At 32.6% G+C, this 14,478-nt stretch overlaps 1 protein-coding gene across 1 annotated transcript in view; it reads left to right on the top strand.

The window, feature by feature from the left end:
- The first annotated feature begins 2,713 nt into the window (after nt 1-2,713).
- The window catches only part of LOC134684327 (uncharacterized), an 85,530-nt gene continuing 73,765 nt past the window's right edge, over nt 2,714-14,478 (top strand). Inside the window, exons 1-6 of the mRNA XM_063543615.1 lie at nt 2,714-2,920; nt 3,531-3,654; nt 9,849-10,063; nt 11,955-12,152; nt 12,921-12,966; nt 13,947-14,047. Of these exons, the coding sequence (XP_063399685.1) occupies nt 2,743-2,920; nt 3,531-3,654; nt 9,849-10,063; nt 11,955-12,152; nt 12,921-12,966; nt 13,947-14,047 (862 nt within the window). The 5' untranslated portion in view covers nt 2,714-2,742. The remainder of the gene's footprint in view (nt 2,921-3,530; nt 3,655-9,848; nt 10,064-11,954; nt 12,153-12,920; nt 12,967-13,946; nt 14,048-14,478) is intronic.

The following is a 14,478-nucleotide window of genomic DNA, read 5'->3' as shown; positions in this document are numbered from 1 at the left end:
TTGCTCTCTACCACTTTAACATATATAGAACGGTCTCAATGCATGCCCTAGTATTAACGAGATAAAAAATCTGCTTTTAATAGAAAAGAAAGAATATTTGGCATCCATCCATCCTACAAAATTACTATATGCACAGCAATGATAACACAAAAAAGCAAAGGAGCAGCTCTTTTACTGTTGTTCTCCATCTCAAAGGTTCAACGTAACCTTCAACACGTAACCAAAATAGAAAACTTTCACCTCTTTTCAATTTTAAGCTATCCCCTACCACCGGATTTTTTTGCAGATTGACGGTCACACAACAATTGAAAACTGTTACAACTGTTACAGAATTGGTGCTTAAAAATGAAAAGTTCAAAATAGGTTACTTTATTTTTGCATGTCAGGAGTGTTAATCTATAATGTTGATAGCAGGGTTGTGATAATTTAATGAGGAAATAAAAAGAAAAAAACAAGGAAAGTACTCTTCCTCATTTCTTCGAATCTAGTATTTAGGATACAACCTATACATTGAAACCGAAATCTTGATTAGGTACCTTATAATTAGGCGTTGGTTTTAGTAATTGTTTATTATTATTTTATTTTTTTGAAAAAAGAACTAACATACAAAAGTGGCAGAGTTTGTTTTCTACTTTGTATTATTTAACAAACAAACAAAAAATGTCAGAAGCTGCGAGTACTCTCGGACATTTACTTATTGTCTATTTTGTTGTGGGATGCATCAAAATTTGCCTCCACGTCCCGTCTGTTTTCATCAGATGTTTTCTACTTGTTATTGATCTGATGAGTAAATCCTTCTTCAACTGATTTTTGTCGAGCCTTCGACTTTAGTCGAAAAAGCGAGACTAAGCGATCCTACATTCCGTCGTCGTCGGCGTCGTCGGCGGCGTCAACAAATATTCACTCTGTGGTTAAAGTTTTTGAAATTTTAATAACTTTCTCAAACTATCCTGGGTTTGTACCAAACTTGGACAGAAGCTTGTTTATGATCATAAGATAGTATCCAGAAGTAAATTTTGTAAAAATGAAATTCCATTTTTTCCGTATTTTACTATAAATGGACTTAGTTTTTTCTGCCAGAAACCATTACATGCACTCTGTGGTTAAAGTTTTTAGAATTTTAATAACTTTCTTAAACTATCCTGGGTTTGTACCAAACTTGGACAGAAGCTTGTTTATGATCATAAGATAGTATCCAGAAGTAAATTTTGTAAATAAATAAATCCATTTTTCCATATTTTACTTTTAAATGGACTTAGTTTTTCTGCGGGGAACCATAACATTCACTCTGTGGTTAAAGTTTTTAAAATTTTGATGACTTTCTTAAACTATCCTGGGTTTGTACCAAACTTGAACAGAAGCTTATTTATGATCATAAGATTGTATCCAGAAGTAAAGTTTGTAAAAAGATTACTCCGTTTTTTCTGTAATTTACTTTTAAATGGACTTAGATTTTCTTACAATCATAAAATAGTAACAAGAGGAATATTTTTATTGATTTTTTTCCTCATTGTTGTTGAGCCTGCGATTTACAGCAAAAATAGGCGAGACACTGGGTTCCGCGGAACCCTTACAAATTTTTTATTTTGTTCTCATGTTGTACTGTTATAAAAGAGAGGCAAAAGATGGTATAGAGGGACATTAAAACTCATAGATCGAAAATAAACTGACAACGACATGACTAAAAAAGATAACAGAGGGACATTAAAACTCATAGATCGAAAATAAACTGACAACGACATGGCTAAAAAAGATAACAGAGGGACATTAAAACTCATAGATCGAAAATAAACTGACAACGACATGGCTAAAAAAGATAACAGAGGGACATTTAAACTCATAGATAGAAAATGAACTGACAACGCGCCATAGCTAAAAAAGAAAAAGATAAATAATAGTACATACGACACAATACAGAAAACTAAAGACTAAGCAACACGAACCCAACCAAAAACTAGAGGTGATCTCCTGTGCTCCGGAAGGGTCAACTGATCCCGCTCCAAATGTCACGTTCACAGGTTACGGGGGACAGTTTGGCTCATGTAAACTAGTTTAACCCTGTCACGTTCTATTTGTACCTGTACAAAGCCATGAACTTGTAGTTCAGTGTTTGTCGTTGGTATATGTCTGACATATTTGTTTTCAGTAGATTGTTTTTTTTTATAAATTATGCCGTTAGTTTTCTCAGTTAAGTGAACTGTTCCATAGTTTTCATGTCGTGGTCTCACTTGGCCGACTTAAGTGAACTGTTCCATAGTTTTCATGTCGTGGTCTTACTTGGCCGACTTAAGTGAACTGTTCCATAGTTTTCATGTCGTGGTCTTACTAAGCCGACTATACTGTATGGGGTTTTCTCATTGTTGTAGTTCGTACGGTGGCCGCCTATAATTACCACTTATCTGAATGTGTTTTTATAGTTGTCTCATTGGCAATCATCCCTTTATTATATATATATATATACTAGTATATAAATAGATTATTATCAGTGTTTGATTTCAATCCGGCTTCTCAATTGTTGTTTATGACTATTTTGGTTAAAGTTATTTCTTTTTATAAATTAGATAATTAAATTCTTTCGGATTAAGTATTTTCATCTGTAAATGTCGTTTATTACTTAAATGGTATAATAAGAAAATAGAAAACGGAAAGAATTTATAAAACCGAAAACCCCGGATGCAGGTTAACATGCATATGTTGACCAATATATAAAACCAATACATATTGAGTTTGATCTTAATAAATATGATAATGAAACAATTCTCGAGGTGTTTGTTTTTTCTTAGTTTGATGTTATACATATTTGAAAGACAGGGGGTGCGTTGTCAGACTGTTGATACAAGATCCATTAGAAAATGTGTAAATAAAGCCGTCAGGATGGTTGGCAGAGGTACCAGTGGTACAACTGACCAAGACTCTGTCAGTGAGTACATACATATATTCTGGATTTGTATAGTCATTATATTAATAACTTAAATTTCAAGAATACACTTGCGAAAATTACATTAGTTTTTTTTCTACTTATACATTGCATTTTATTGTTATATCAGCAGAAATCATTAATATCAGCTTTACAAAAACAGAGGCTCCCAGGAATCTGATGCGCCCACTTGGCAAAGCTATGCATTATTTACTTAAAAGCTATCTTATAAGCACTAAGTAATATATCGATTAGGTTTCATCCAGATCCAACTGAAGAATATATGTTTTCTATAATCTTGGAGCCTTTTGTTGAAACATTAATGTTTTTGTCGTTTGTTCACAATCCTGTAGCTTATTGCCGTATTACCTTTTCCCGTCAACATTACTACGATGTTTTATATTAAATCTTATTTGTGTTTTTGAAATCTAAAATATACGGTCTGGTATTATGTGTCTTTGGTAAATGATCGTAATGTTTAAAGCTATCTATTACATTCAGAATAATATTATCATATGCAATTTACATCCTATTTTTTCCTAATATATTTGCAATTGTATTCTAATAAATTGTGATTTTGAAAGAAACCCACTTTCTGTTATTACATTTTCAGCAGTCAATGACCCAGTAAGTATGTTATCGCTATATAAGAAAAATCAACAAGACCCTAGAGTTATTGCATCATTTTCAAGATCAGCAGAAATAGTCGAAATCGCAACAAGGAACTTGATACAAATGTACGTATCAATTCTATGTATTTGTCGTTCATGTCTTTTAAACAATTATTTAACCTTTTTATATGTTTATACTTGACATTACTATTTTATGCTCCAACCACAGAGCGGAGCGGGGACATTAAGTTTTACCCTTGACAGGCCTACTATACCTTCTAACCGTCCATCCTTCCATCCGTCCATGATGTCCGTCCAATTTTCGCTGAAAAGCACACTTCAGCGAAGAAATTCGTGTCCTCATATACACATTTTTCCTTTATTTAAAAAGATTTTATATACTTTCATTCTTCGTTTTTGAGAATATAAATATTTCTTTTTAAGATATGAGTTTTGGTAAAATAATTTATGATTCATTAGAAATGATAAATACTGTTAAATATGATTTGGAGTTAAACCAGAAACGAATAATTTTTTTATCGTTCCTGGATTCAATACGTTTTTTTTTATTTTTCCCAAAGGATTATTTGTCGCCTTTTGTGTTTTCTTAAAATTACTTTTGACAGGTTTATTTCTTATTTTACTGATTTATTAGACAATGCAGCGGATTTTAAACACGAGTATTATGACAACAGTTCCGTGATTTCAGGATTTCTTAAATTAGATCATAGCTTTCTAGCTTATGACAACAAATTACACGAAAAGAAGAGATTAATCCTTATTAATTGTAAAGTTCATTAGATCAAGGATACATTAAAATTTATATACAAGACCAAATCGTTGTACAAAATAAGAGATTTTTTAGTTGGCTAACTAAAAAATGAAAACGTTAGTTAATCAAAATGAGAGGGTTAAAGTTTATAATAAAGATAGTTTAACTGCGACACATGTTCATGCAGATTTTTTTTCTCTCTCTTTCTTCTATAAAGGACTAGGGGCTATAAGGGCCAATTATCCATATATATATATACATTTGCAAATTTACAGATCTTACATTGTTGGGTTGATGTTTAGACAAGTTGTTTATACATAATGTAAACAGCCATGTATCATCATCACTGCTGGTAAACCAATGAATAAATCTGTTGTAGAGTTGTCACAGGCGCAGGCGTACTTATATAATAATATATACATGTTTAATATATTAGCAAAAACATCAGAAATGTACAGATTTTGTTATATTGAAGGTCTATCTAAAATTTCATAATTAAAAAAATTGTCCTCAAAGTTGTTATTGACTCCCTTACACATGTTTATACGGATATATGGATAGTCTACCTTATACTGTTTCCGTTTTTTTACCATCAAATTTTATAGAACTTGTTCTCTATGCACATTACCCACAAAGACACATCCAATTGGAATATAGGTAGTTTCATTTTCGAAATAAATCTCGTTTTTCTCGCCAATTATGGAAATTTAAGTAAAATAGCCCCCCCCCCCCCCCCCCCAACACACACACACACTTTTCGTTACATAAATCATGGATCTGACCATAATACCAGAGAGAGAAGATTGCCCCATTCAAACAACAAATTTTGAATTTATAATTAGCAAAAACATCAGAAATGTACAGATTTTGTTATATTGAAGGTCTATCTAAAATTTCATAATTAAAAAAATTGTCCTCAAAGTTGTTATTGACTACCTTACACATGAAGTCTATTGATGTCGGATTTTTTAAAGAAATTTAACTAGACAAACTTACGGAAATATAATTAGGAATACACTTTACATTCATAAACAATAAAAAATATGTTTCTATAGGTATAATAATGTATAAACTAAACTTTTGTCAGATGAAAAGGTCCAATTTGGACGGCAAATTTCAGCTTTTTATTGCTCCGCTTGGCTATGAAAAATACAAAAGAACCTATCGCACCAACCTTGCACCAAAAAGATTTTTTATTTGAAGTTTGATATGTACGAACTTGTCAAAATGTTAAAATTTCTAATTGGTGCAAGCATGGTGCGGTGGTCAAAATTTAGAAAAACCATCAAATTTTCGGTATTTTTGCTTATTTTCCCAATTATGACGTCATTTGCACCTACCATTGTGACATTGAACCTTTTTTAGTTGAATAAAAACATTTTTTTTAAATCATTTACTCATATTCTAATGATTTATGGAGAAAAAATCTGCTCTGTTAGAATTTTTATTATCTTGTAAATCTGGGGCCATTTTAGGCCATTAAAGCCCCTACTCCTTTTAATTAATATTCCTTTGTATGTTAGCAAAGTCTACGTTATTTGGCAATATCTTGATTTTAATGAAATTTTTAATATATTTAGAACTTATTGCATTTGAATATCGATGAATGTTGTAAAACTGCCTTATACAATTCTATGTTTGAGAAACCTTTTTATGACACTATCTCACAGTATGGGAACGGAACTGTACGGTTTTCTAATATTTTGGTCATTCGGGAGACTGTCAAGCGGTGCTCCGACATTCGAAAAATAACAAGTTGCTTGATGGAAACTTTGACGAACTCTTATGTTCCTATATAACGTTTCTGCTTCAAGTTTTGATAGCTAAAACATTCTTTATGTAAATATGAACCAATAAAATAATAAGAAAGATATATGCATCAAAACGTTTTCCTTAGAATGGTGGAGCTCCGTGTAAAACGATCAAAATGGTCACACAACAGCGATCAAAAATGTCAAATAAACATCGAACAATCATTGTTTGCTACCTGGATTTTCACATGTACCTTTTTTGATATATAGTCTTACCTGTCTGAAAGTTTCAAAGCCATTGTCCCAGTAGAAATCCAAATATATTCATTTTCTCCATGTCGGATATTTTTATTGACTGTACAATCGCTCGCAAGTTGACTGTAATATCACTCGGAGCCTTCCTGTAAATCACTTGGAGCTATCCTGTAGAATTGCTTGGCCAAATTTATTAAATACATTGCATATGCATTGCATTGGTTGTTTATTGCTGTCCTATTTGTTCATCTATGGTATTTGACACCACAACACATAAAAAAAGAAGATGTGGTATGATTGCCAAAGAGACAACTTTCCACAAGAGACCAAAATGACGCAGAAATTACCAACTATAGGTCACCGTACGGTCGTCAACAATGAATAAAGCCCATACCGTATAGTCATCTTTAAAATGTCCCGAAATAACAATGAAAAACGACTATGGAAAACAAACGGCTTATTTATGTACAAAATATGAACGAAAAACAAATATGTAACACACGAAAAAACAACCACTGAATAAGTATACAAGACAAAACGAAAAGGACAGTACAAAATATGTTAAGAATCTAATCTTGAATAAAAATGAAAATAATCCTCGTACAAAATATATATTTATATATACCGAAAAGATTCCCTGGAAAGTTAATTGGCATATTTTGAATTTTGCTTAATATATTATTCACCAGCAATTTTAGAAAAATAATAAATACCTATTTGAACAATATAACAAAGAATTTTTCAGCACATGATCGGGATATTGTAACTTGATAATATGTACCATAGTTTGTTTGAAAAAGTGTGAGAGAATCGACACATACACCACAGTTCCATATCGACCCTATGATTGGTTTACCAGAAGATTGAAAATGGTAATGTGGTGTTTGTTAGATACCTCACACTTTTAGCAAGAAACTACATTGTAACACATTTTTTTTCCTATGATATCAGTTGAGAACTTTGACACATGTCATTTACCAAATAAAAAAGTGATTGGCTATATGTGTAGATACACCATAGGATGAACTAAATTTCAAAGCAAATCTTTATCGTGAAATTTAGCCTCTCTTATGGTGTATCTACACATACCCAACACTTTTTAATTTGGTATAACAAGGAATTCGAATGTGGAATTGTGGTATCTAACCACTGACCCAAGAAAAGACACGTGTATGTCAATAAACATGATAGAAGATGTGGTATAATTACAAATGAGGTGTCTGTGTATTACAAGCTATACATGTAGCTAATGGTAGAAAAAGCTCCAGTAAAATTAATTTTTATCAAGGATGGGAGAGGACTTGTTATCTGAAAGACAGGGAAAACACAAAATTCTTCAACAGTTGTTTTTTTATATCAATGTCACGATTCAGGAACTTTTTAATATTCCCAACTATAGCATCCGACAAACGAACGAAATAGTTGTTTTTATTTAGGGAAAACAACATTTTATCAAACCACATTTATATTTTCAACATACAAATAAGGAGATGTGATATGATTGTCAAAGATAAAAAATAAATGGATTTAAGCAATTTTAGTCGGCTATAAAAGGTCCCGAAAAGAAAAATAAGAATCAATACCTTTCGAATTTAACTGACCGTCGGCCTAATTCATAATAATTACATTAGATGTATGTTTCATTATAATACGTTATTCTAATTGGCTAATTGCACATCACATGTTATTCCGTAAGCAATTGCATGAGACAATAACATTTCATTCATGATGACACGAGGTTCAACAATAAAGTGCACATGTGAATTTAGAAATTAAACTTCATGAAAATCGTGTTTTTATAATACTAGCTAAAAATGTAATTATAAGTATTGAATGCTTCTTTTTGTAACTTTATAGGGTTGTAAAAGCGTTGACCGTGCGTACATTTTTAGAATGAAGCGCTTCCGCGCTTCATACAAAATGTACTTCGGTCAACGCTTTTACACCCCAATAAATTTACAAAAAGAAGCATTCAATTCTTAAATAAAACAATTTTCGAAAAACATATATGACAGACACGAACCAACGACAACCACTGAACTACGAGCTCTTGACTTAAAACACGTACATAAAGAATTTGGCAAGGGTAAAAATGTTTGTGTGCGCTCATTTCTCCCCAAAACTATCACAGCACAAGACCAAACTATAAAAATCAGATGAATAATCGGATCATCATACTATCATTGACGATATCAGACCAGGTGCGGATCCCGCCTTTCTACAAAGGGGGATCCAAACCACGGAACACCATAAAAATCGAAAAAAAATTGGCTTCAACCACCAAAAACTCCCTCTCCCCGCATACCAGATCTGCTAATGCAGGCTGCAGCCATTCAAATAAAACGTTAAAAATCATTAACACTTTTGAGTGTGTAATTTAGGTTAAAACAAAAATCGATAACAATACCAAAAATCGTAACAGAAAAAGTAGAGAAAAATCATACCAGACATATATTGTATTGGATTGCAGTAGTTTTAATAAATATTTAGATGACAAAAGTATCATGGAAAACATAAACTGATCATGAATGTGGCAGAAGAAATTTAGCATTATCTACTTAAGAGTTATAATAAGTCATATGCCACTAGAAACTATTACAGCAAAATGCATTGACTAGCTTGCTTGATAGGTGGACCGTGAAGTCATAAGACGGTTAAGTAGGTTACCCTCCTTTTGGAGTAGTCTAGTTGGCCAAACGATGAAAAGAAAAGCTCCGAGTGATTGTACAGGAAGGCTCCGAGTGATATTACAGTCAACTTGCGAGCGATTGTACAGTCAATAAAAATATCCGACATGGAGAAAATGAATATATTTGGATTTCTACTGGGACAATGGCTTTGAAACTTTCAGACAGGTAAGACTATATATCAGAAAAGGTACATGTGAAAATCCAGGTAGCAAACAATGATTGTTCGATGCTTATTTGACATTTTTGATCGCTGTTGTGTGACCATTTTGATCGTTTTACACGGAGCTCCACCATTTTAAGGAAAACGTTTTGATGCATATATCTTTCTTATTATTTTATTGGTTTATATTTACATAAAGAATGTTTTAGCTATCAAAACTTGAAGCAGAAACGTTATATAGGAACATAAGAGTTCGTCAAAGTTTCCATCAAGCAACTTGTTATTTTTCGAATGTCGGAGCACCGCTTGACAGTCTCCCGAATGACCAAATTATTAGAAAACCGTACAGTTCCGTTCCCACACTGTGTATCTAAAGCTATCTAAAAAAGGATAAATTTAATTTTAAGACTAAGATATCTTCTAGACGCGATCTTATACGTTCACACCACTACAAGAAAAGTTAATCAAGGAAAGTTATTCCTTGGTTAGAAGTAAATAGTTATAATTTTAACAAATAAACAACAAAACCTTTCATGGAAAGTCTTTTCCGAGAAAAAAAAAATTCTGCACTTATTTTCATTTGGAAGACGAATACCTAACACCAAACCAATTCAATCTGTACAATTTACAAACTATAGGTATATGTTTTTAAAGAAATTTTATATTTAAGATAGCTTTGTATATCATTATAGGACAGGTAGTGGTATGGACACACTGACACCAGATTCGGCAAGCAGTAGTAGGTTTTCAAAAATTGTAGCGCCATTTTGTGCCGCCAAAAAGGTAACATGTGATCCGTATGAAAAATATAGATCTTACGACGGGAAATGTAATAATCTTCAGAATCCATTATGGGGATCTGCTTTAACTGCTCAACCTAGGTTCATATCAGCAAATTATGGAGACAGTAAGTAATGTTTCACAATAACAATGTACCCAAAATTCCCTATAACAATGTACCTACAATTCCCTATAGCAATGTACCCACAATTCCCTATAGCAATGTACCAATAATTCACAATATCAATGTACCCTCAATTTCATATAGCAATGTACCAACAATTCCCTATAGCAATGTACCAACAATTCACAATAACAATGTACCCATAATTCACAAAAACAATGTACCCACAATTCACAATAACAATGTACCTACAATTCCCTATAGCAATGTACCAACAATTCACAATAACAATGTACCCATAATTCACAAAAACAATATACCCACAATTCCCTATAACAATGTACCCACAATTCACAATAACAATGTACCCATAATTCACAAAAACAATGTACCCACAATTCCCTATAACAATGTACCCACAATTCACAATAACAATGATCAACAATGTACCCATAGGGTGCAATCAACAGTTTTTTTCTATGACGTCATGTTTTGAAGGACCATGCATATGTGACCCTTACTGGTGGACTGATTAATAAAGATACTTGTATAAAACTAGATATCACTGGAAATCAGAATGTTCTCTTGTTTATAATGAAATAAAAATAATGTGTACTTTTAATATATTATAAAAACTTCATCCAATGAACATGGGGGAAAAAAGGTATAATTTTAACATAAAAAACTTGAAATCAGGTCAAGTGCACACCCATGAAGACATGATCCATGCACATTTTTCATAATCAAAACTGTATGAATTTTGTAGGTTTTTACCTGGCCTTTCAAAAAAATCTTGTTTCAGGGTACGGTTTCCTGCTCCGAAAAGAGCTACAGTGGCTGCAAATAAGTTTTCAATTTTCACTGCTAAAAAACAGACTGTTTACAGTGTTGTCTCCCCTCGAAACATGTTTTAATTATTTAATATAATTTTTAAAATTATTTCAATCATTCAACCTGTTTTAATTGAAAGCTAATTAACTAATTTTTACAATCAAATACAAAAAACATGATACTTTTTCACCTTTTTCACCAAGTAAGTAAATAAACAGGGGTTTTCCTCAATGGTAATTTTTAGACGGGGAATAACCCCCTAGTTTTTAGTACGAAACTGTTTATAGCACCCATAATTCACAAAAACAATGTACGCACAATTCCCTATAACAATGTACCCACAATTCCCGATAACAATGTACCCATAATTCCCTATATAGCAATGTACCCACAATTCCCTATAGCAATGTACCCATAATTCACAATTACAATGTAACCACCATTCCCTATAGCAATGTACCCACAATTCACAATAACAATGTACCCACAAAAATATAGCAATGTACCCACAATTCCCTATAGCAATGTACCCACAATTTCTTTATAGCTTTATAATCATTCACTAATTTAAAGAATCAACGAAATGCTAAAGACATATATTCATCTCTTTTTCTTTACGTTCAACATTGAATTTATACATATCTGAACCATTTTTGTTGAGTTAGTAACCAGAAGATCTATAGGTCTCCATACGGCCTTCAACAAAGATCAAAGCCCATACCGCATTCTCAGCTATAAAAGATCCCGAAATGACAAATGTAAAATGAGCCGACAGTTCGAGGGCTGTATAGCCAGTCAATAAAATTGAGAATGAAAATGGGGAATATATCAAAGTGACAACAACCCCACCATAGAAAAGACAACAGCAGAAGGTCACCAACAGGTCTTCAATGCAGCGAGAAATTCCCGCAGTTCATTAAAAACTCCCATCAACATGTAAAACAAATCAAACGAGAACACTAACGGCCTAATTAAATGTCCATCCTGCTACTTCGCTGTATTGTATCAATGGAATTGCTTATAGTCACTTGATTTTTCTTTTTAAAGACTGATATATTTGTAGGATACAATAGTGGTAGTGAGCCAAGAAAGAACAGTGTTCGCTATGGTAGTTTACCAAATCCACGAGATATAAGTAACGCTGTACACAAGGAAGGCACAACATTTGCTAGAAGCTGTTTGTCCAATATTGCTTTTACTCACTTTGGACAATTCATAGATCATGATGTGGTTTCTACACCAACAAAAAAATCAAAAAATGGTAAGATATATTTAGAATAATTGTAATTATATGGAGTAACTGTATCAGTGTAAGAGCTGAGTTAGGACTTTTATTGACTCCTATTTCACTTGCGTAGAATCCAATTAGATCCCATATATAGTTGATCTGCATTCAAAGGCTTAATGCAGATTTGGGAGAAATATCAATTAAATGTTATCAAACTGATGCCTTGGGAAAACGTTTAATCCTACTTGGTTCTTTTTTAAATTGAGTACAATTATGAACAAACTAAAATTACATTTACCTTTTCATGAAATATATCGGTGATTCCAAATTTTGGAGGATGTTCCCTGTATTCAACTAGTTACGAAAAAAAACCATATACACAAAATAAGTGATTGTTAGTTTTCATCGCACTGAAGGTTCAGGTAATCTCTCTTACAGATAACAATGGCCAGTCCATCATCGTCCTTTGACATCGTATTATTTTTTAAATCTTCCCATCTGAAATCACTTTGCTAAAATAGGGACGAAAGTTACCAGAGGGACGGACAAACAATCTTTCTATTTTGGACCAAACTTGACTAAATCATTCACATAGTGTCTAGTAAGTGTTTTTTTTTTCAGTCAACAAAATGGTTATTATGACTTAAATAGAACATAAATTGAGGTTACATAATGCTTTAGCTTATATCTGGAAAATTATGACAGTTAGAGAAAAAAATCAATCATAAACAACTACTTCATGATAATTTGCCATTTTTTCTGTTTAAGAATATTTTTAAACTAGACTTTATCTTTTTTCAGGAGAGCCAAAATTGATGTGTTGTAATGGAAATACTCCTGTTAACAGGTAGAGTTCTATATGTTTTTGTTCAAACAATCAACAGAAACAAAATCTGATTTACATACATTTCAATTTCGCAATTTTGATATATTACTTACTTCTACCTAAATTATTCTTTGACATAAAGATTGTATTTTGAACCTTTTAGACAAGTAACAATGAAGATTAACATTCTTAATGATCATATACACTAAATCCATTGTTTGTTGGATGTGTACGGATTGATTGCTTAGTCTTAGAGGCATGATTTTTTTTATTAGTTGTTAATGGCTTTGAACTAGCTGTCAGATAACTGTGAGTACTCTCAAATCTGTTCATTGTGTCTTTTTGTGTCGGGATGTAAAAGTACCCGGCCACGTCCACTTTTATTTTTTGTCTATCTGATGAGTTAAGCCTTTTTCAACTGATTTTTATAGTTCGTTCCTATGTTGTACTGTTATACCACTGTCCCAGGTTAGGGGAAGGGTTGGGATCCCGCTAACATGTTTAACACCGCCACATTATTTATGTGTGTGCCTCTCTCAAGTCAGGAGCCTGTAATTCAGTGGTTGTCGTTTGCTTTTGTGTTACATATTTATTTTTCGTTCATTTTTTTTTACATAAATAAGGCCGTTAGTTTTCTCGCTTGAATTGTTTTACATGGTCTTATCGGTGCCTTTTATAGCCGACTATATGCGGTATGGGCTTTGCTCATTGTTGAAGGCCGTACGGTGACCTATATTTGTTGATGGTTGTGTCATTTTTGGTCTTTTGTGGATAGTTGTCTCATTGGCAATCATACCACATCTTCATTTTTTTTATATACATAATGCATATTCTATACTTTTAGAAGACATTGTTTGTATTAAGGGTGCCTTTGGTGAGTTTGCAAATTTTTAGAGTTTTATTTAATTTACTATCCATAACTTTTTTTATTTTTAACAAAGAGCCAATATAATCTATAAAATGACCTGGGTATTACGTTGTTTTTTATACTTCGCTTTCAGACCTGAATGTCTATCGTTTAGCACTCCTGTAGGTGAATTTCAGACCACGTGTATGCATTTCGCAAGATCAGAAACAGCACCTCGATCTGACTGCTCTCCAGGTATGATAATTACTACCTGACGACTTTGAATTCTAGTATAACGTGCTTCTTTTGCTTTGTGAACACCCCGCCATGCTGTAAATCCAATAAAATTTGTTTGCACATGCGTATATTGACTTCTTCAGAATAATGAATTTAACAAATTATCATGCACTTGATATATTTCCTTTACTTTAAAACTCTTAAATGGTGCACATGATGGAACTAATTTATTTATTATGACTGTAATGTGTTGCATTCCGAAATTGACATTTGACCTAGATACGACAACCGTTCATGCTGGCTTGTCGGTTACCGTTTATACGTATTGATTTTTCCGAACTGTAATTGCTAATTCATTTACTAATTTGAAAGTGAGGCAGAAGATACCAAAGAGGGTTACCATTCTGATGTTACAACCAATGGCAAAAACGTTTTTCGGATATATTGAA

This window comes from Mytilus trossulus, chromosome 9 (assembly GCF_036588685.1).
Source record: "Mytilus trossulus isolate FHL-02 chromosome 9, PNRI_Mtr1.1.1.hap1, whole genome shotgun sequence".
Taxonomy (NCBI): Eukaryota; Metazoa; Mollusca; class Bivalvia; order Mytilida; family Mytilidae; genus Mytilus; species Mytilus trossulus.
This window is presented reverse-complemented; position numbering and strand designations above follow the sequence as displayed.